This window comes from Paramormyrops kingsleyae, chromosome 9, assembly GCF_048594095.1.
Source record: "Paramormyrops kingsleyae isolate MSU_618 chromosome 9, PKINGS_0.4, whole genome shotgun sequence".
NCBI lineage: Eukaryota > Metazoa > Chordata > Actinopteri > Osteoglossiformes > Mormyridae > Paramormyrops > Paramormyrops kingsleyae.
In genome coordinates this window covers 10005921-10029096 of record NC_132805.1, presented here as the reverse complement: position 1 = coordinate 10029096, position 23176 = coordinate 10005921, and the positions used below count along the sequence as shown (strand labels likewise).

At 47.4% G+C, this 23176-nt stretch overlaps 1 protein-coding gene across 1 annotated transcript; it reads right to left on the bottom strand.

Moving 5' to 3' along the window:
* Window positions 1-426: 426 nt before the first annotated feature.
* On the bottom strand, window positions 427-22899 carry sh3bp5b (SH3-domain binding protein 5b (BTK-associated)). Its single transcript, XM_023839023.2, has 9 exons — window positions 22513-22899; window positions 21589-21651; window positions 18886-19014; window positions 4593-4757; window positions 4355-4485; window positions 3633-3675; window positions 3177-3411; window positions 2229-2540; window positions 427-1871 (listed from the first exon to the last, which is right to left on the bottom strand). Exons 1-9 carry the CDS (start codon window positions 22591-22593, stop codon window positions 1666-1668), a joined length of 1365 nt encoding a protein of 454 aa, XP_023694791.1. The 5' UTR covers window positions 22594-22899; the 3' UTR covers window positions 427-1665.
* Between the last annotated feature and the right edge of the window lie 277 nt (window positions 22900-23176).

Below are 23176 nucleotides of genomic sequence, written 5' to 3'. Positions count from 1 at the left end.
TTTTCTCCACATAGAAACTGAATAAAACTTTCAGGGTAAAGTCTTGAATTTCAGGGAGGGTGGGGGGGGGAAGAAGGGCGAGGGTAACAGGACTACAATTCTTCATGGATCATTTGTTGTCATTCCTCTCTCATCCCTGTGAGGTTTGTGTATATTGGCATTTTTGGTTTTGCCAGTATCCTTTAAACTGAAATTTGATGTTTCAGTCATTGTTTTTTGCTCCCGTCCATCCTCAGAAATGTAAAAATTCAGATAAACATCTGTACTGTACCTCAACCCTGCACCATGCAATGTTCCCAAAATTGGGATGTTCCAGTTAAGAGGTGGATTTGAAAAGCCTGCAGCGAGCTGTGCTCCTGAAAAACAGCCCTGTGGGTATATCTCCGTTCACGCCATGGGCACCGAAAACAAACACGAAACATCCACTGCAGTGAATAATAGTTTTATTACACTGAAAACGGGTACACAAGATGTGGCCAAAGACCTGTGAGATACCGCAACAAGACACTGGAAAAATACTCATTTTCTCTTGCATAAACACCAGAGGAACAGCAATAGAAATACACAAACGTTATACAGAAAGACGCAAAGAGCAGAGGGCACGACGAGAGCACAGGCATCACGCAGATGGGCACCTAAACGGACAGGCGACAGGAAGGTCCAGTCAGGTGGACGGCAGCTAGAGCTACACGCAAGCGAACGGCACGCTTTACGTCACTACCGGGTCTCATCTCAACAACCCGTTATCCGGGTTACTGATTCCTCATTGGTCAGTCATTCAGACTCCACTCCAGTCATATCGGCCGTGTCTACAGCCACTCCTGCAACAATTAGACGGTTCTAGAAAAATCGCCGTGAATCCCCGACAGCATCTACCCGCTATCTACAGGAAACAGGAACAATGTACTTGACTATTGCTTTAAGGTTACCTTTTTTTAATTTATTTATTTTTTTATGACAAAATGGAGGGTCGCTTTTTTTTTTTTACAGATCCTGAGAGATGCTGGGGCACGAAGATGGATGAGAGGACTGGTGTGCCGTCTCCGAGTGTCTGGAAGCTCATTAATTCAACCTGTCCTGGTGCTGAAGGTGGCTGGGGGAGGTGCGATTTCTCTCAAACCAGGAAAAATACTGGGAGGGGGCCAGCGCCACCCCCGGCCCCTCTGTTGTGTGGCACATGCTAGCTAGCGGCACTGGGTTTCAGTGACTCCGAGCCAAGAAGGGCGGTAAGGTGGCATGCAGGCGCGTGGAAACGGCCACGGCGGCGACAGAGCTAAGCTGGCGGCCCCTCTGAAGTGCAGCCAGCCCCTGGCAGCCCAGTCACATGTGCAGGAGCTGTGGGCGGAGCAGAGCCGACAGCGGGGAGGGCATGAGGAGGAGGAAGGATGGGGGAGAAGATGGAGGGCAGGAGACAAAGGAAGCGACTGAGTCTCACCGGCAACAGTCTATGTTTGAGCGTTTTTATGCCGACACACCGTGTTCGGACAAAAAAAACGTCGTTGGCACAAGGATGTCCTGCCCAAACAAAGAAAACAAAACGTCAGTAATGTGTTTGACTATTTGACCACTTTGGTCGGTTTTGAGTGGAGAGGACTGGAGTGGTTAGTGAAGATGCTTCTTGGCACGAACAATGTTTTTATTTTTTTTTTGAGGGGGGTGGGTTCCTCAGACACCGTTGAGCAGCAGGACAGCGGGCGCGGGCAGCTGTGCCAGGCTACAGCGGTCGCGGTCAATGGCCTTGGCACGCTGCAGCGTCAGCTGGCTGAGGTGGCTCTCCAGGCCGCCGGCCCTCTTCCCCCCCCCACCACCACCGTTGGGGTTGTTGTTGAGGACGTTTTCCAGCTCTTCCTCGGCTCCCTCTGCACGGTCACCTGGACACGCACAGACACACACACACATACAGACACAGTTGTAATTGGGAGTGGAGGGATGCAGTGGCACACTGCATTCTGGGAATGACGCCTACATGCATCTCTACTCTTCACCACGGCAAAGAAAATGAACAGACTCCTGCAGGTGAGCGTGCAGGTGTGAACAGCCGGGGCACCACAAGGTGCTGCCACGTTTCACTCGAAACAGCAACACGGCAGCACAACAGATCTACTGTACATAGTCTGCCTAGGGTGGGGTACGTGGGCAGACAAGGCCCTGAACGTGAGGAGCAGGTCGAGGGAGGATTTTACAGACAAGACAGATACATACACAGACACACACACCGGGAGACGCACCTCGCTCCAGGTCACACTCCGGGGATGATGCCCCACTGCACTCGCTCCGCGGGCCCAAGATCGGCGAGATGAGCCCAAAGTCTGAAAGTGACACGGGGCTGGGAAGGTCCAGACTGCAGGGGCGGGAGGAAGAGGAGGAGGAGGCAGAAGGGGACGGGGATGGCGACGATGAGGAAGGCGAGGAGGGCAGGAAGGAGCAGGGCAGGTCCAGTGAGCCGAGGGGCCCCGAGCTCAGGCTGCAGGTGGAGCGCGTCTCCGAGTCCTCTGACATGGCGCTGCTGCCGTTCTCATCTTCGAACGACTCCGAAGCCACTGCGGGGAGGGGGATGTGTCCTCTTACCCATGATTCCCCCGCTACGGGACCCGAGTCCAGCGTATTTATAGCAGCTTATTTAAAAACTACTCTAACTGGTTTAAATTCAGTGCCGCTTCAGTGCAAAGGGCTGGTCTTACAGAGAAGAATTTACAATAAACAAAGACATTTAATATTCAGTCAATGCCCCAGATTTCTATGTAGTCCTCATATTCACACCCTTAGCAGTATCCTGAAGTACCTAAAAACTGTTTAGTTTGCAAGATCCGGATTACATCCTACTCATTTAACCTAATTAACCCTCTGCTGAGCTCGTGCTCAGCCAGACGCGGTGTTCAGTCCTCTACATACTCCAAACTAAAGCTGAGCTGTATTCCAACTCAAATATTACCCAAGAACGGCCAGTACTTTGACTGAAAAAAGCTGTAGATAACCACTATGCACATAATTTGTGTATTTATAAACACTAGTAGTGGTCTTGATAGTGATATATTACCCAAAAGCCTTTGCTTTGGGTTCTGAAGGCTAATTTCTCATTGTGCAAGTACTTTACACAAGTACTTTGAAATGTGTCTCAGTTCCTACATGGTAGAGACCCTTGTGAAGGCCGCACTAGGCGTAGTCTAACTGCTCACCGGAGATGCTGTCTGAGTCCACCTTGAGGTTAGTGCCACCACCGCCATCGTCGTCGTCCGGGCTGCTGCCATCGCCCTCGGCACCCACGCCCCGCCCCCGGGGGCCCATGGCGGCCGCATGCCGCCGCTCGTGGATCTCGTCGGAGATGGTCTCCAGGTTGCGCAGTGCCGTCTTGTACGCCCCCTTGGCCCCCGTGAGATGGGCCTGCAGCTCATCCACGTTCTTCTTAAGATGCTGGAGAGATAGTCAGAGAACGCAACTGGTCAATTCCACTGAGAGAGAGAGAGAGAGACTGGGAAGGTATAACCTCAAAATGAACAGTAATAAGATGATTATCTGCAAACAGAGCTTTAAATAGGTGCTTTACATCACCTTTACTTAAAGGCTACAGAATTGCCAATAAAGTCCTACACGGGAGACACATTTGCCAAATAGCATCATAGGAGCATACTCACCTCCAGCTGGAGGTAATATTTTGCCTTCAGTTCAAAATACGGCCTGAGGAGGAAGAGAAAGAAACCAGTAAAACAGTGCAGACATGTTGCTGCCACAACATCCGCCCGTTCTGGGAATCCGGTCCTCGAGGTCTGGCCCATGCACGACGCCAGAAGGTCACATGGTCCACACAGACCTCCCCAGAACTTTCCCAAAAGTTAAACATCCGGATCCAAACGGCAGGCCTCCAGGGAGCTCCCCGCGACCTGCAGCTGAACACGCTGGAGGATTCGTCTCATTTAGCCATGATTTATTACAGATTCCCACTGTTCCAGCTCCAATCCGTCTTACTCGTTTTTGATGAACGTGAGAGAGGTTGTGCAGGCAAGCGGACAGAGCCTCAACTGGGGAGCCAAATTCACAGAGGACCCCACCCCCCAGCCCTGATCTCCTGAGCTAGCCAGCTGCTTAATGGCCTGGCCTGCTGTTAGGGCTGTTCAGGGAGATGGATGAGATGCAGGACAGTGATACACATGAGTAAATTAGCCAGGATCTACAGTCTCTAATCAGCGGGATTGGGGGGGGGGGGCTTAATGGGGGGGGGGGCTTGCAAGCTATCCCCTTTATGGTCCCTCTCCCGCTATCCTAGTCTACTGGGTGTTGGGTATGTCACATGACAGAATGCTGGGCTTTGATTGGCTATTCACAGCATGCAGGCTTTGCTAGGTCATGGTCTGCTCACTTTGATTTGCTGATGGTCCGCTTCAGCTTCTTCTCCAGCTGCTTCATGCGGCTCATGGCGGCGTTGTATTTGGCCGCCGTCTCTCTGTGCACCAGCTCGCTGCGCGTTTTCGTTTGCTCCGCCTCCATCACCTGCACCAGCCAAAGGGGACGTCATCAAAAACAAGGCTGGTGTCGCGAGTGTGAAACAATGAGAAACACGAGTACGGCTTTCTGCTTAGGTCTTCTGTCCCATTTACCCTCTGCGTGGCGTGATTGAGCATCTCCTGCCAGGCCGAGTCAAACTGCCGCTTATCTTCCTCCAGAAGCCTCTGCTCCGCCAGGGCAATGGTCTCTTTGGCCGCCCGCAGTACCTCAGTGGCCCTCTGGAAGTCCTGCGTGGCCCTCTGGGCCTCTAGCTGAGCCTGGGGGTACAGCGAGCGCACAAAGCCCGTCAGTCGAAGCTCTGAGGCTTCCGTTTCCCCCCGGGACGCAGTCTGGCTTTCATGAGTCATGAAATATTTAATGGGGCCCCCTGCTACTCCAAAACAAACCCGCCCCCCCCCGTGGCCACAGCCTTAGCGGTGGGCTCTCGCATTCACGCAGAGGCTCAGGTGCTACAGCAGACGGGTTCCCCAGACCAGCGTCGGCTGACGCCGTCCAGTTCGGCAGCGACGACGATGCAGAGGCCTGCCAGAGCATCCTCTGGGAACCGTGATGGACCCCCTCCCCGACCCCCCCAATTCCAGGCAGCCATCTGCTATAATCAGCAAAGCCACACAATGGGAAATTAGTGAAAAGGACCCTTCTCAACAGCTGGGGCAGGCAGGTTAACACATACAGATACTCACACATGCGCCACTGGCTTTATGGGACATCGACATACAGATACTCACACATGCGCCACTGGCTTTATGGGACATTGACATACAGATACTCACACATGCGCCACTGGCTTTATGGGACATCGACATACAGATACTCACACATGCGCCACTGGCTTTATGGGACATCGACATACAGATACTCACACATGCGCCTCTGGCTTTATGGGACATCGACATACAGATACTCACACATGCACCACTGGCTTTATGGGACATCGACATACAGATACTCACACATGCGCCACTGGCTTTATGGGACATCGACATACAGATACTCACACATGCGCCTCTGGCTTTATGGGACATCGACATACAGATACTCACACATGCGCCTCTGGCTTTATGGGACATCGACATACAGATACTCACACATGCGCCACTGGCTTTATGGGACATCGACATACAGATACTCACACATGCGCCACTGGCTTTATGGGACATCGACATACAGATACTCACACATGCGCCACTGGCTTTATGGGACATCGACATACAGATACTCACACATGCGCCACTGGCTTTATGGGACATCGACATACAGATACTCACACATGCGCCACTGGCTTTATGGGACATCGACATACAGATACTCACACATGCGCCACTGGCTTTATGGGACATCGACATACAGATACTCACACATGCGCCACTGGCTTTATGGGACATCGACATACAGATACTCACACATGCGCCACTGGCTTTATGGGACATCGACATACAGATACTCACACATGCGCCTCTGGCTTTATGGGACATCGACATACAGATACTCACACATGCACCTCTGGCTTTATGGGACATCGACATACAGATACTCACACATGCGCCACTGGCTTTATGGGACATCGACATACAGATACTCACACATGCACCACTGGCTTTATGGGACATCGACGCTGCCTCCACGGACCAGATATAAAGTTTAAAGGTGCGGTTAAAAATATACGTTTTTGAACCGTCCATGTATTTAAGGAAAATATGCATCACGAGGCACCGCAAGAGGCAGGCCAGCTGCTGCCTGACACCAGGCATTACCAGCCGAGTGCCAACGTGTCCCGACATCACAGATCTGCAAGCATGACGTGCACCTGTTCTTTTTAAAGCCATCGTGACTCGGTCCAGAAGTGTCCCTGGTTAAAAATGACTGCACATGCAGAGGTAGCTGCATGCCCAGAGTACGACTAAGGTGCAAGCTGCATCTCAGAGCATGCGATAAATGGAAGTCGCATCCACAGACGCGTCCAGATACCTGGACTGAGGCCGCCTGTCATGCCATTGTCCCCGTAGCCTCAGTATGACACGATCATGTAACCTAATATGATGAAGATCTCTGAGAAACGTTCAGCTTGCCTCAAAAGAGTCTCAGGCACATCAATATATTACCACAAACTGAATAAGACGGAGCAACTTATGAAGTAATTTCTGTCTGGAAAAAAATATGGCTCCAGCATTTCAACACATTCCTACGTCAGACTACTGAATGTGGCCTAATCCTCAGTGCTTAGCAGTGGGATACGGGCCCATCAAATCCCAGCTGAATATTATTTTAAAAAGGACAGAGCTGGGAAATGAAACAATTTTCCACGGCGCTGCGCCGAACAGCTTGTTGTCAAGGCGATGGCCTGACAGGAACCTGGGAATGCATCACAGCTGAGGTTGCAAATACATTTTTTTTCCCTGCCAAGAAACTAGGCCGGTTTTAAAATACCCCCGTAGCGGTGCTTAAATAGGCCTCAGCGGCTTGAACCCACCGTCATGTGCGGAGTGGGGGTGTCCCTGGGGAGGGCACATCGGCCAGTAGTCCGCCTGTGCACAGGGGCCAACATTTCACAAATTGCTACCTGCTGTCGCATCAGCACATCCTGCGTTTTCCAAGACTCCATGCTGCTGTCCATCCCCTCGATTCATGCCCATATTCTGAGGTGACTATGACAAGTGCTTGACAGCTGCAACTTTCCATCATCACTCTTGGTAAGGCGGAGGTCTCTCCACCCAACCCCCCCCCCCCCCCCAAAAAAATATCAGACACTGCAAAATAAGAGGGACGTACTCTGACCCAAATGTGCAAAAAAAAATCAGCAGTAAGTAAAATCCTGTCGACAGAGTGGAGTCTCACCGCGGCATGTATGGAACGTCGCAGTGTTCGTTCCACATCCTCCCTGACCCCTTCCCACCAGGAGGGATTCAGACAGCCTACAACACCATGTTGCAAAGAATGGAGCAAAACAGACCCCACAACCTTCTGATACCACCCAGCTCTTTCACAGAAAAAACAGTCTTGAACATATGCTAATAAAATGACGATAAATTGGCTTCCAGCTAGGGATACAAAGGGAACATTCCATGGGAAGTTAGGCTGGGGAATTTGGAAACTTTCCATGGGGATTACCAGGAATATATGGAAATTAATGGAAAATTCCCAGAATTTTGCAACTCTGCTTCCACCCCACTTTAAATGAAGCATTTTCAGTGCGCAGGCCCTCCATTAAACAACCTTTAAATCAGATCACCCTGGCTTCCAAAACCCATCGCTACAAAATCACTGCTGCTTTGGTCACAGCCCACAAAGCAGATGTCTGACAAGAGACGCTGGCACATGGTCAAGTTTTTCTTGGAACATTACCTATAATGCTTCATGCTATAATGACTAAAAACAACAAGAACAACTCTCTAAGGCTCCTTGCATTTTTCACCCTTGCTTTAAACCTGGTAAACTGACACAGCAAAGGTAGCTATGAGGATTACAAAGAGTTCCCCCGGTTCCGGTCCCGAGGGGCCAGAATCCAAGATGCTTTGCAGATTTTCCTTTTCAGACACACCTAGTAAACCTGGTAAATAGCTAATTAAGATGTGTTTGAGCAGTGACATCCGTAAACTGTGTTGAATGCTGATTTCCCTGCTCAAACACATCTCAATCAGCTTAATCACGTTTAGTAGCTGCATCTGAACAGGGAACCTTGCATTACAGCCTGCCTCTCTTGTGCAAAGGGCAGAACAGCAGGTCAGGAGACTGTAGATGTTGTCATGATACAGAAGGGCGGTGCACCAGGAAAGAGGGCAGAGATTTAGGTGGGGCACGACAGTCACTCCTCTATACTGCAGCATCCAGGATGACCACGCTGTGTTTCCATAGCGACCTGCAGCTTGCTGACCTTTTCTGCAGACTTTACCGCTGCAACAACAGACAGCTTTGTTTTTTGGGGCTGAAAGCGAAAAGGCAATAGAGAAATGAAAGTGGCTCTTGCCCTGCCCTTCAAAACAGTTTGTGTGGAGAGTGTTCACCTTGGAAGATGTACTGTAGCAAATTTGAAAGGGGGGGGGGTTACTGGATATTTAAACCTATAAAGACCAAATCAGTCTGTCACGGAGAATCTAAACATGCTGCCCTTTATCGCAAACAAGCGATGACAGCGGGATAAACTGCCTCCTCATATTACACACGGATGAGGGGGGGGATGGACTACAGACTCTCTGCCAAGTACTCGACCAACAAGCACAACGAGGTCGTTTTCCCAACCTCGCCCGCAGGGAACAGCATCCATAACAGTTCAGCACATCACAAAACGTGCCCCCCGGTTCACGGGGTGAGAAATTTAATTTTCAGCTCCTAGAAAGTTCTAATCGTAATCTGCAGCCCTTTTGAAAAAATGGGGCAGGTGAGTGAAGGAGAGGATTGTTAAGCGAATATGACAGGCAGTTGTCCAAACGGCTATGGAGAAAAAAAGGCATGATGGGTATTTTATAGGTCAACTAAAGTCTGCAATTAACCCTCTGCCAAGCCATCACAACAGGAAGTGAGAAACGGAGCTTGGACCAAAGGCAGTGCAGATACATACAAGACATGAGCATTTTAAAAACATGTCCCCATAGCTTCTCCCTTTGACAGAGATCTTTCAGGACCAGCCCCACTGCCAGAGGAGAGGTCTGTAACTTCTGAGCCAATCAAAGCGGGTGGTCTACCGAGTGGCCTTCTAAAGACACTCTCACACACACCACGTCTAGGGAATTGCCGCACAAGAGCAACCCATTTATCACACTAAAACATAACCAGGAACTGTAACCCGAGACCAGGTACTTGCACATAAACCACCTGGTTCAATTTCAAGCAGCCCAATCTTGGAGGGAAGAGGCACGTGTAATTTTTTAATCAAATGTTGACCATTTATATCATGTATCAACTCTTAACTTACAAGCTAAAATTAAAATATTCTGTAGTTCAGATGTCGACTCCAGCATCATCAAAAGTCAAAAGGTAACATTTTACTTGAAGGGGCACATGTAGTATACTATTACTTAATGTATTAATTAACCACAAACTAAGTCTTAGTTACATATTGATCTCATGTAAATTCATCATTAATAAATCATGGCATTTTATTATTTCAAGCAGTTACTATATTTGTTAATTCTGTAAACCTTTGTGAACTACTGAAGGAACAAGCACTAAATAGCACGAGTGAATTACTGATCTCACATTTGTTCATCATCTCAAGTAGCAACTATATTTGATCAAGATTTATTCATAATTTGTACTTCAGTAGTAGCTGTGTTATTATTAAGTATTTGTGCCTCGTCAAGTAACGCATTACAAAAGAAAAAAAAAGGCAGACAAGGTGGGCACCTTAGGGTCCATTAGGACCCCTGCACCAGAGATAATGGAGACAGAGGGTGTTCTTGACCATACTTGTGTTCTCGTATACCTGTTTTACATGATCTTCCATTGCGAAATTCCTACAAACAGAAGTACAGAGAATGGTAAAAATCCCTGGACATCATTCTTGTCCCACCCCAAATATCAAGGATTTATCAGAAACCAATCCCATGATTCATTGCACCCCATGTTCGTTCTTGAGAGAACCTCCCAAACAAGTCAGACTGGAGTAGTAGCTTCAAGCACCACTCTCTAGCCCCGCCACTCTCAGGCCCAGTTCGGTTCACAGAACAACTCAGCACTCTCAGCACTCTCAGGACCCTGCAGGGACCATGCAGCGAAGATCATTAGACTCTTAGAAACATGAATGAGACACAAAACGTTTTTCTTCAGGTTGCACCTTTCTGAATCAATAATTTCATCAAAATAAAACCGTTGCATATACAATGATTATATAAATGATAATTATGTAACAATATTACAGTTGACCCTTTTGCAAGTCCACAAATATATGCGTAGGACAATTTCTCAAGCCATTAAACAGAATTTGAAAACATTTTGAAAACTCGCGAAGCAGATAAACTACGTCAGTCCTCTGCACATGCGTGAGCCAGATGGGGTCTGACAGTGGCCTGGAGGGTGCAGCCCTATGTCACTGTTGCCTTTAAGGGGTGACAAAATTTCACATCAGCTAGTGAGAACATGAGCAGACAAACAACAGCAGGACATCAGGATAAACTGCCCAAATCAGCAAGACAGCATTTGCAGAAAAGAAAAAAAAATATATACATCTTAATACCAATGGCAGGTTACTCTAAGCCTCAGCTGTCATTCTGGGGAAACAGAGGTCGCTTCCATTGCCCCTGGTTAAGTAATTAATCATTAAGTAATTACCGTTCTCAGGGAATGTTAATTTCAGGGCTGGGGAGATGGGGGCTTGGTATCAGGCACCATGGCAACGACAGCCCTTCTCATCGCTTCACGGTCAGGATGAAGTGGTCATCCCCCCCCATACCCCCCCACCCCCGGCCAACACGCACCCTGTACTTCCCCATATTGATCGTCATCATAATACCACCAATTTCTTCCTGAGGACATGAGGACGGTCCTTCTTCATGAAGCATGATGCAAGTGCCAAAGGTTCCTCAAGTTCCCACACAAGCAAGTTGGGCTTTTGCCCCCAGAAAGACGGGAACAGGGCAGTTTGTGACGCCATCTAGTCTCAGAAACTCAAAATGATCCTTACATGGCTGCTGACTCAGAGCTGGTCAGCTGGTCAGTGGGCTCCCTGGGGGGTGGGGGGGGGGGGGGACCTAGGGGCAGCCGTGGGATCGTTCAGGCCCAAGTGCTGCAAAACCACCTCATTCCTGGGTTTTTTCTAAACCCAGGTAAAAAACGTTCTGACAGGACTGTTAAGGTGGCCTTAAACAAGACACCATTTCCAGTTTGGGTATTTTCGAAATTGCAATAAAAACAAAAACAGTTTGTTAATTCACGTCAACCTCTATTTAACTGATAAAAGTACAAAGAAAAGATTGCCAATATTTTTACTGATCAACTTTGTTTTTTTATTTATAAAATATAATTAAGTTAGAATTTGATGCCGGCAACATTTCAGCAAAAGTTGGGGTAGAGTTAAAGATAGATTGAAAAGTTAGGTATCATGATTGGGTATAAAAGTAGCATCTACCAAAAGGCTCAGTATTTGCAAGCAAGGATGGGTCGTGGCTCTCCTCTTTGTGCCAAAATTTGTAAGAGAACTCTTAGTCAGTTCAAAAGAAACATTTCTCAGTGCAAGACTGTAGAGAATTTAGGTCTTTCAAAATCTACAGTACATAACATTGTGAAAAGATCCAGGGAATTCTGAGACATCTCAGTGCGTAAAATGCAAGATCAGGAACCACAGTTGAACGCTTGTGATCTTTGTGCCCTCAGACAGCACTACCTGAGAACCCGTCATGCTGCTGTGCAAATATATCCACATGGGCACAGGAGTGCTTCAGAAAACTGTCGTCACTTAAAACAGTCCACTGCTGCATCCAGGAATGCAACCTGAAACTGCATTACGCAAGAAGGAAGCCATACATCAAGTCTATGCAGAACACTGTCGAGTTCCCAAGCCTATCTCATGGACTGAAACACGGTGGAGAAGTGTGCTGTGGTCAGATGAGTCCACATTTCAGCTCGTTTTCACGGACATCAAGTTTTCCCACGCCAAAGATGAAACTGACCATCCAGGCTGCTATCAGCGAAAGGTGCAAAAGCCAGCATCTGTGATGGCATGGGGGTGCAGCAGTGCCCGCGGCATGGGGGGGGTTGCATGTATGTGAAGAAACCATTGATACGGAGGCGTACTGTATATTAGGTTTTTAGAAAGACTTATGTTGCCATCAAGGGAACATCTTTTCCCGGGAGGTCCACGCTTATTTCAGCAGGACAATGCCAGACCACATTCTGCGTGGGCTACAACCGTGGCTTCAAAGACATAGCATACATTTGCTCGACTGGTCTGCTGTCAGTCCAGATCTATCTCCTATTGAAAAGGTATGGTGCATCATGAAGAGGAGAACCAGACAACGGAGACCACGGACTGATGAGCAGCTGAAGTCTTATATCAAGCAAGACTGGACAAATGTTCTAGTTGCAAAACTGCAGCATTTAGCATCCTCAGCTCTCAAACTTTTAAGTGTAATTAAAAGGAAAGGAAATGTAACACAATGGTAAATATGCCTCTGTCACAGCCTTTGTTGTGTGTTGCAGGCATCAAATAAACTTTTATATTTATAAAATACAGTTGAATTGGTCAGTTAAAATATTGGCACTTTTCTGTGCTCTTTTGTCAGTTAAATAAAGGTTCATGTGAATTAACAAATCACAGATTTTTGTTTTTATTGCATTTTGGAAAATACCCCAACTTTTCTGGAAACAGGGATTGTACTTCAGGCGAAATCGACGGAATCAACGTCATTCTAATGTAATGTGTGTATTCGTGTATTAACGTTGATATTAAACATCAGAACCATGTAATGTTAGCTGTGGAATGCGTGCATTTCGTTATCGTGTAACCGTAGGTGCCACGTGAATTATCGGCTCTCTTGTTTGTGCTGCTGCTAGTATTAGGCACCAATAGTGCCCATTAGTAAAAAGAATAACTTCCATTTTAAAACAGCAGCCATCTCCTTTTTACAAATGACTCACACACATGCCACAATACGTATGTTTTCACTCTGTATGCGGGTCTTCTGCAGCAAACACATTCTCTTCGGTTGTAGCGTGATACAGAATAAATATGGATAAATAAATAGGATAAATGCGTGAATTTAGAATTTAGTGATTAATTGTTAACACACCACAGCACAACAAAGAAATGTGTCCTCTGCATTTAACCCATATGTGACATAGCAGGGGGCAGCTAATTCAGCGCCCGGGGAGCAGTGCTTGGGGGCGGTACCTTGCTCAGGGTACCTCAGTGGTGCCTTGCTGGTCGGGGATTCGAACCTACAATCTTTCAATTACGAGTGCGCTTCCCTAACCATTAAGCCACCACTGCCCACTGACTGATTGGTGTCGCCGACTTGTTAGATTTCATTTTGTCCGGACGTCGTTTGAAATATATGGCCAGCTTTACAACCCTAGGGAATCAGCCTAACCCCCCCGGGGACTCTCAGCAGGCTGTCCCACCACAATGGCTCTGGCTAAAGATAGCATTAAGCTCATTAAGCGGACTGGATAAGCTCATGAGAGCAGGGGCTGTGACGAGAGGTTTTCATCAGTATGCTGGGCCAGTATATACAAGAGGAGGCTTAACCTTCACATGCATCAGTCAGCCCTGTAATCCCCAAAATATCTGCAGAAGGTCCACTAATCAGATGTCAGATACAGGCCCATCTCCAGAAACGAATAATTAAATGATTTCTGCTGGTAGTATGTGTCATGGCTCAATGCATAGATACTCCGTCTCTGCAGAATTTGCTGGTCACTCTGCTTCATAGTGACCATCCACCGCACCACCAGGACTCAGACACATCCTGCACGTTTTTGGGGAAAAAAAATGACACAGCTAGGAACAGCCGCGGGATCAGTGACAGGCTCGCGGCCTCAATTTTCCCTGCAGATGAAATATTGAGACTATAATGAGTACAAATGGAAATGTTTAATCATTGAGCAGCAATTCCTTCTCAGTTATCGGCGACTGACACGTCCAGATTTACTAGCAGTGGCTAACATGCTAGTAGGTTGCGCTGAGCTTTTCAAGCATCCATAGGAAAAGTAAAGGCCTCTAGTAAGAGGATGGATGTCAAAATCAAATCGAATCAAATCAAATAGCCTTTTATTGTCAATTCACTGTATGTCCATAACATACAAGGGAATCGAAATGCTGTTTTCTCTCATCTTCGTAGTTCAATATACAATATAAAAAGTATAAACATATAAGATATAAAATAAATACCGATAGTACTAAGTGCAGAGAACGGCATCAGTGAGGGCACACAGCGGAAAAACGCAGACTGCGGCAGTGTGTCAGGCAGGGCTGAGCCGACCTTGCAGCTGCACCCCGATTACAGGCAGTAACGAGCTGCGCAGTGGAGTGAGACGAAGGCCCCGCCCACCTTAGCACCACAGAGAGAGGCTACAGACAAAGCTCAGCTTAATGAACCGAGCAGAAGATAAGACCCTGAAAGATAAGGACAGTACACGTTTCCCCAGAACTTGGAGGGTTTTGAGCTGGTAAAGGCCCTTAAGGTAAGATTTTTAAAGAATAAATAAAGATAAATGTTTCTATATAAATCACACGTCTACAACATTACTAGGGGATATCGCTTATTCATAAAGTGTGTCGTCTGTGCACAGATTAATAAGACAATGACATGACCCCCAACTGTGGGTCTAAGTGCCTTTGTCAAGGACAAAGGTCTTTGTGTCGTTCATTTTGGGGTGATCACCAGTTTTCTGAGGGCACCTCAAAACGCACCTCAGATTGGATGCCATCTTTTGTTTGGCATAAACTACTTCCTCTATTTTTTAGATTAACTTTGTGAACCCAGGTAGTTATAAATTGCTCCTCCTTGCTGGAGCACCAAAGTACAGAGGATTCTAAATGTTCATGGACCAATAACCATCCCCAAAAAAATTCCCCTGAACCCACCCCCCCCCCCCAAAAAAAAAGAAAGAAAAAAAGAAACTGTAAAGTAGAATCCATAAATGCCTACAGTGGTACCCACATAGCTAATTCGCTCTCACAGCCGTGCCAAGCACGAGGTGACAAAATTATTTTTAAAAAGTCTATTTCTCATCAAGACAAGCGCAACTTAAAGACCCGTATGTGCAGCACAATCTGGGAAACCTGAACAAAGCAGGATCCGGAGATTCTGAGGCGGCCGCAAGCAGTGGGATAAATCAGCAGGATGGGTATTTCGCTAGTGGGAAGGAGGAATTCCAGTGTCTGCAAGAAAAACTCCGCCCCTCAAATGCTGAACGAGACACAAACCGGTAAAAAAAAATTAACAAAGCAGTGGTCTTCCGACTCCGTAACACTGACATAGAGCTGCCCTCAGCAGCACCTATAGAACACCCCCCCCCCCCCATGGCATACGGCCTGAGGTAAAGATCTACCTGCAGGAGATTGTCGCAATCCATCCACAATATCATACATTTCTAAAGTCTTGGGCCTTGACAGTAAAGCTGAGTCAGACGAGTTATTGTATGACAAGCTAAATTCTAAACGCACACCATGGTAATAACCCCCCCAGTCTACGATAATGCCAGCCATTATTCGGACATGGTTTAGTCTTGCGAAAGCACGACTGACCCAGCTTTCCAGGAACGCCTTTGTGTCTCATGCCACCGTCTGCGTGGGGGGGGATTATTCCACTCTGCTGAGGATACGGCGCTCCGCCGAACAGCAGGAAGCACTGAACTGGCAGCAGGATCTGGCTGCCAATCCGCCTCTCTGCTAGAGCCTCAGCAAAAAAAAAGAGAGAGCGCGGAATCACCTAGAGCCGGGTCGGCCGCCCAGACCTTTGATTGGGTCCGCAGGGTAGCACTTCAGAAGGCCTGCACGGGCAGCGAGGAGGCGCGCCCCAGAACGGCAGCCCTGTAGGGCCCCGGAGTACAGAGAAATCCAGGATGGAAAGGCCTCGTCGCAGATCCGAGACACGTGTCTGAGTGGGAGCATCTTCAGAAGATGAGGGGGGGGGACTGAATCTGATTCTCAACCGGAGCGGCATTCTTAAAATGCCTTTCTGCCCATTTTCCAAACAAAACACGGCAAAGACTTTTCACAGAGATAAACATTCAACCCAGAGCCTTTAGCAAGGAGACAGCGTCTCTGTGACTATTTAGAGATCAGCCCGGCCTCAAGCTGGGCCTTTTCCGCATCCCAGAAGTAACACTCACCCACAGGGGAGCTAAAGGAGGTCCCACTGCTCGCTTTTCCGATGCTATGATGCCTAAGGGGGTTTCTGGGGGAGCGGCGGTTAGCAGCAAGGCCCACGGGGGTTACATTTTGAGTCTGATCGCAGGGAGGGGATGTACCTAGGTTTGGGTGGTATTATAGTATACCATAGTATTTAAGGTAAACCATGTTATTTAACATTGATTGTGGGGAACACCGCCCCACTCAGTGAATTTTATGGCCAAGATTTCAAAATGCCGGAATTGTTTTGGAAAATACTATCAAAAAACGCATGCTGACCAGTATAATGTGTAGATGGCATGAAAAGTTCGGTACTTTGTGAGCTTCGGTGGACCATTCCCTAAATGAGGATGACAGAAGTTCCAGATTTACAGTGACCATGCATAACACCTCTACAGGCTAACCTGCGCTTCTCAGCCGGCGTAGCCTCAGGGCCCACATTATTCCCCGGCTTTTATTTATTTATTGTTTGTTTGTTTGTTTCACCAAAAATGGGGTGTGCTAGCAGTGCGAAAAAAAAAGATTTCCGAGACGACACTGCACATCATTCGTGACCACAAAGGTCTGACATTACAAAAAAAAAATAAAAATAAAAAAAACCTACATTATCTTTTTAACCACACAATCTGTGACCCAATGAAAATTGTTCACTGATTGTGAGCTACTGATCTGCATGATAGAACTCTCTCCTGGACCATAATGCCGCCATCTAATTCCAGTAGTGCTTCTTGGCTCATTAAAAGCTGCACTGACAGCAAGACAAATGGAATCTGCAAAAAACAGAGCAGGAGATAACTCTGCTGTGAATGACGGCTCCTGCCACATTACCAAACCCTAGTCCAATGAGACAGTACAGGACCATAAATATCAGCATATTATACAGGCCCCTTTACCCAGCACAGCGTCCCCTACTGGCCAAATACACTCCTCAACAGCAACATCACATCAGAGCTGCAAATATCTCCAAAACTGTGGTTCTGCTCCGTGTGAGAACTCCCCTCCAACAGGGAATGGCTATTTAATATTTTAATGTTAATCCAACACCAGAACAATCAAATATGACGTGTCTTAAGGACCATTTTCAGTTGTCGACTTCATCAACCCCTTATGAAGCACTAGAAGAATGTCAGGCAGTCACATGGACATGGAGAGAGGCGAGTCAGACTGGGAGAGGTGAGCTTCAGGAGCGTAATAGGAGCTGAAGAGACGTCGACAGAAAGAGAGTCATCATCATCACCATGGATACCAGCAAGTCAGGACCAGCATCAGCACCGTCTGAATGTCCTGCCTCCGCCGCTCTGCCGAGCGCCCTCTGCTCGCTCATCCTGGTGTGAATATAGATAATTATCTACAGCACTGCTCTAATTATAGAAGGTATGACCAGCCGCTGTGAAGCAGCCTCATTTGCTAAAGTCTGCTGTGGTCACAGGCCAGTGATTAAACCATGAAGCACGTGTTTTTTGCAAATGAAGACGAAAAGTCATGGGGGTTACCCTTACTGGCCAGGGTCCCAAAGCTCCTTTGTGAAGACAGCACACTTGCCCCTGATGTAGGTACTGAAATCTCCGCAGCAAAGGTAGTGGTACAGATTGCCAGGATTCGGCATCAAACATTTAGTTGCTGCTCGTGCACCTCATGCATCTGAGATCTTAATTAAAAAAGGAAGTACTTTCCCACAAGAGACCGATGTGCATGCAGATATCACCAGTTTCATCGAAAAGGGAACTGAAATTCACATTCTACGGCATAATTTTGAGGTCTTCAACTCATTTCACCAACTCAAGATCAAAACTAAATTAACATTAAGGTTCACAGATCGCTTCCCCAGGCAGCTAACTAATGCAGCAGGGGAATGCCACAGGAACCCACTCAAAGCATCTGACAAAGGAGAGAACACCACCTGTGGTTACCATAAGCCTGCCCTCTCTCTAGTCCAAACAAGCAATCAAGCCCAAATCCTAGTTGGCCATTTATGACCGCTTTGGTACAGCGTCCCGATCATGAGCCTCAAAAATCCAAGACTCAAGCGGTGGACACTATGACTCAGTATGAGGAAGAAGTTCCAAGACTGGAGCGGTGGACACTATGACCCAGTATGAGGAAGAAGTTCCAAGACTCGAGCGGTGGACACTATGACCCAGTATGAGGAAGAAGTTCCAAGACTCGAGCGGTGGACACTATGACCCAGTATGATTAAGAAGTTCCAAGACTCGAGCGGTGGACACTATGACCCAGTATGAGGAATAAGTTCCAAGACCCGAGCGGTGGACACTATGACCCAGTATGATTAAGAAGTTCCAAGACTCGAGCGGTGGACACTATGACTCAGTATGAGGAAGAAGTTCCAAGACTCGAGCGGTGGACACTATGACCCAGTATGAGGAATAAGTTCCAAGACTCGAGCGGTGGACACTATGACTCAGTATGAGGAAGAAGTTCAAGTTTTTAGCATCTCCAGGGCATATGTTGCTATATAGCAAATATGAGCAAGAACAGTCTCCAGTGCTCATATTTGAGGTTTTCGGATCCACACACCAAAACATCTCTGATCAAACAAAAGCCCCCCCCCCCCGGGCAGATTGATTCATTTGTTCCCTCACCTGCCGGGCCACCCTCCGTGCCTCCCAGTAAGGCTTGGAGTCATCGACCGCCTTGCCAATCTTCTTCACCAGGTCATCCAGCTTGACGGTGGCCTCCACCAGCACAGAGCGAAACTTCTGCCGTGCATCCTGAAGGAGGGTGTGGGGGGGGGGGAATAACAACAACACAGTCAGGTCACGGTCAGGAGAAGAGTGTAGTGGTGACTTATGACATATCACACAGGTTCCCATCACTGTAGAACAGCCTTGCGGAAGCTCTGTGGTAACCTAAAGAACAAACATCATATTCATCCTGTCCATGATAGTGTGAATTCAACATCTATAGACAGCTCTAAAAAGAGTGATTCCAGAGCATCCCACCCTAAGCGAGTCTCAGACGCACACTTACACAGGAGTCAGAGTGATAAACACTCAACACCAAAGGCATTTTAAAATGTTGCACTTCTTGGAACTGAGAGAGGTAATCATGAATAATCAAGTGTAATTTCCCCCGTAAAAAGACCACTGTGCTGTGATTAGATTTAAATACAGTCACAGTTAACAGGACCTGTTAAGTCCCACAAAGAATAAAGAGTCAAGCGTCTTTTTTACGTCAGGCCTTCCATACAACATGTATATATTAAAATTAGTCTAATCAGGGGCTACAACCTGGAATTAATGTAATCCAGTTAGTCAAAATCCACAGAGTGCAGCAACCCTGCCAGTCTGGCAGGATTCTCGTTGCTGTAAACACCAACGTCAACCGACCACAGGCTGATGAACGGATGAAGAGAAGCTGCAACATAAGACTTGGAAGTGAGCAAAATGAAAGACCAACGTCACAAGCTTAGCTTTGTGACAGACGGGTTTTCCACCATGATCCTGGGTGCTCGGGTGAATTCCCAGCTAAGCTGTCCATGGCACCTGCTGGCTATATCCGTGCATTTGTTTCTGCGGCGCTTGCATATGCTACCGCCCCCATCTGGACCAGCTGGGACACGCGAGTCGATATTTGTGCCTTTTGTGTCCGTATAGGGAGAATATGTAAAAGTATGTTTGCATCCGTGGGCAAATTTGTCCAAGCGTGTACAGCAGTGGCCTGGCTACCCATCGCACAAGTCAATGGAGGAATCCAGTTTGCCACAGGGAGACGTTAAGGCAACCAGAGTGAGGCGCATGCTAGATTTCCCATAATGCAACAGGAGACAAAGCACCTCAGAACCCCCCCATAACCTGCCAGTTCAAACAGTCACCCTGCATGGCCGCAGAAGTCCTGGCTTTTTCTCTAGGGATCAGAGGGTTAGACTCAAACTCGTGATGGTGCCAAGCCCAGTACCCGCTATCCCCAACAGACAGGACACTAGCTCAGCCAGCCCTATCCTGGAGGCTGGCCATCTGTGAATGGAAATCTGTCCATATGTCTTTAACCAGAGAACCTGCCGAGGGTTAGCAGTATGGGAGGGCCGTTGGTAAACTGTTTGTTTGTTCCCGAGGGTCAAAGCTGCTTCCAGTGGTCAGTGAACAGGGAAGGATCGGCTTCCATGCCACTGCTCTCTCCTCGACCCTCCACTCTGTGCTCTTCCCCACCCTCCCTCGCACGTCTGCTGCCAAGAGACACCGGCGCCGCCAATCCTCACCCTTCCTGCCACAGCTCGACCCCCATTTGGCCCTGGAACCGGCACTGGAGCTGAACCAAAGCCGCCACCAGGCATCAGTAGAGATCCTCGTTGCCAAAAAAACTAAAGCGAAGCATGATCCATGAGCCAGAACAGTGCTGGGAGACTTTATAGATGAAGGAATCTAGGATTAAAAAGCGAAATCGGGTTTTGGAGCCGCGCTATCGACCAGCCGCAGGGCTGTATCGAGAAACCTGACCTGAGAAGCCAGCCTCATGCACAAAACCAAATGGGTCAATCCTGTGCAGAGAGCCCGGGGGTGTGTGGCCTGGACAGAGAAGGGAGGACAAGCTATGGCAACCACCCCCCTCCCCCATAGAATATGCACCAGAGGAATTAACCCAGACCTATCTGTAAGCCAAGTCATTGGTTTGCAACTGAGCCCAGACCTATCTGTAAGCCAAGTCACTGGTTTTCAACTGAGCCCAGACCTATCTGTAAGCCAAGTCACTGGTTTTCAACTGAGCCCAGACCTATCTGTAAGCCAGGTCACTGGTTTTCAAATGAGCCCAGATCAATCTGTAAGCCAAGTTACTGGTTTGCAACTGCCTGACACAGAAGTCAGTGCTCTCTCATTTCAGAAACCTTATTAATATTGTATTTATCTTGTCACAAACCAAGGGCGACTAAATCCTTTCACACATTTTTATCCTGCAAGTACATCTTTAAAAAAAAGGTCTCCAAAAACCCATGACTAATCCAAAATAAAGAAGCTGGGATTATTCGTGCGGTTCATTAGCGAGTAGGAGCACCTCAAAGGTTAACAGACAGGACAGACAGCATGTAGACAGTAAGGCTGTCCATCAGTCTCACTATATGCTTAAACACAGGCAAACCCCTCAATCACGCCTCCAAATCCCAGCCACGATCCAACCTTCTAAGTCCTTTAAACCCAAAACTTCAGTCTTGCCTGCCAACACAAGGAAATACAACTCTGTATATGTTTGGGAAACCACACAGAAAAGCACATTCTTTTGTTACTGACGGAATATAGAAGAGATCGGCTGTAGCTGTACATCTTTTGAAGATGGGCCTTTCGACAGCTTACCTCCAGCTCCGTCTCACATCTATTGATGTCATCTGTGGACTGATTGAGCTTCTCCAATTCTCCCTGTTTGAAGAAGGAAAAAAATGTTTGTAATAAGGGGATGGGGAAATGGGGAGGAATGATAAACTGAGTCTACAGAGAAGTTCCCGCACCAACATTCAAATTCAGAGCGGCATCGTTAATAATCAAACAAATACTGCCGACATCTTCAAATAAATAAGGACAGCACGGCGAAGAAAATCGGCTTTAGAGTATGGATTGTGAAGATGAATTTGTGGTTGTGCTTGTTTCAGGAGATTAACGTCACTAAAGGAAGAAACACGGCCGATAGAGGCTGCAAAATCTTTTGCAGAGCAGAACTATCGTATATGAAGAGAGGGCGTTATTACGCCAAGAAGTCCCCAAGGTCTTAGGATGCTTATGATTATCACAATCCGCGGACCACATATTTTCACTTAGACATAGACAAGTAACCAAAGGATCGGCTGTGTTTTAAAGCGGTCGAATGCCCGGTTCTGTCCCTCCTCAAATGCATACTCATGCACAGACACCATATGGGGGGGAAAACACAAACACGCGCAACGTAAACAGGGCGCACAATCGCAACAGCTGATCCCGGCGGATTTTTCTAAATAACTGCATGTCCCAATGCAACGCAGCCAAGTTTTATGGATCTGTCGAAGTCCCGTCGCCTGCCTGGCCAGTCAGACGCAAGATCAGTGCTATAAAGCTGAGGCCGTGTGGGTTTAAATGCACAGCTTAATCTGTGTATGCGTGAACCATAACGTGAAACAGTTTCCATCCCCTCGATATTTTCCTGAAAGCAGGGGGGAGGATCTGAAGCCAGCATATTTTGTCTAGCATACGCAGACCCGCGATTTGTCTCCTTCATCTGCCGTCTGTTTCTCGGCGGCTTTTCTTTACCTGTATCCTCGGGTCGACTTCTTCCTCTTCGGGCGACTCCAAGTCTTCATCGGATCTGTTTCCTTTCTCTGAATTGTCCATTATATATTTTTTTCCAAATAAAAGGCGATCGGAACCGTCTGTTGGGAACAAAGCGAAACCTTTGCGGCACGTACTGGTTCCTCCGGGGCTACACCAAAAAAAATACTAATAATTAAAATAAAAAAAAACTTGCTTTTATTGTTTGCATCCCACTGAAAAGCTGGCAGAATGATATTTATAGCCGGAGGGGGATGCAAGGACTACTGTATATGCGGGTTGGCCATTAGGGCAACTGAGGAGCGTCCTCTCCGACTCACGGCTCCCACGTTTGAATGGGGAGATCAGGCTCCTCGCATCTGCTTTGCCCGCCCCCTTCTGCTTGACAGACTTACACATTTTCACCAGGAGGGATTGATTTATTTGTGCCGATATTCTGTGGCTTATAATCAACCGCAGTCCCAACGTGGTAACAGACCAATACATTTCTTATATGTAAAATAAATATTATCTGGGGCAACTTAAAATATAATAATATATTCTGATTGTGAGGTTTGTTTTTGTCATTTGTTGACCCACCCAGAACTCCAATAAAATATTCTGTCGGAATTCAATTTTATAGATATTTTCATGGCTTTGAACTGGT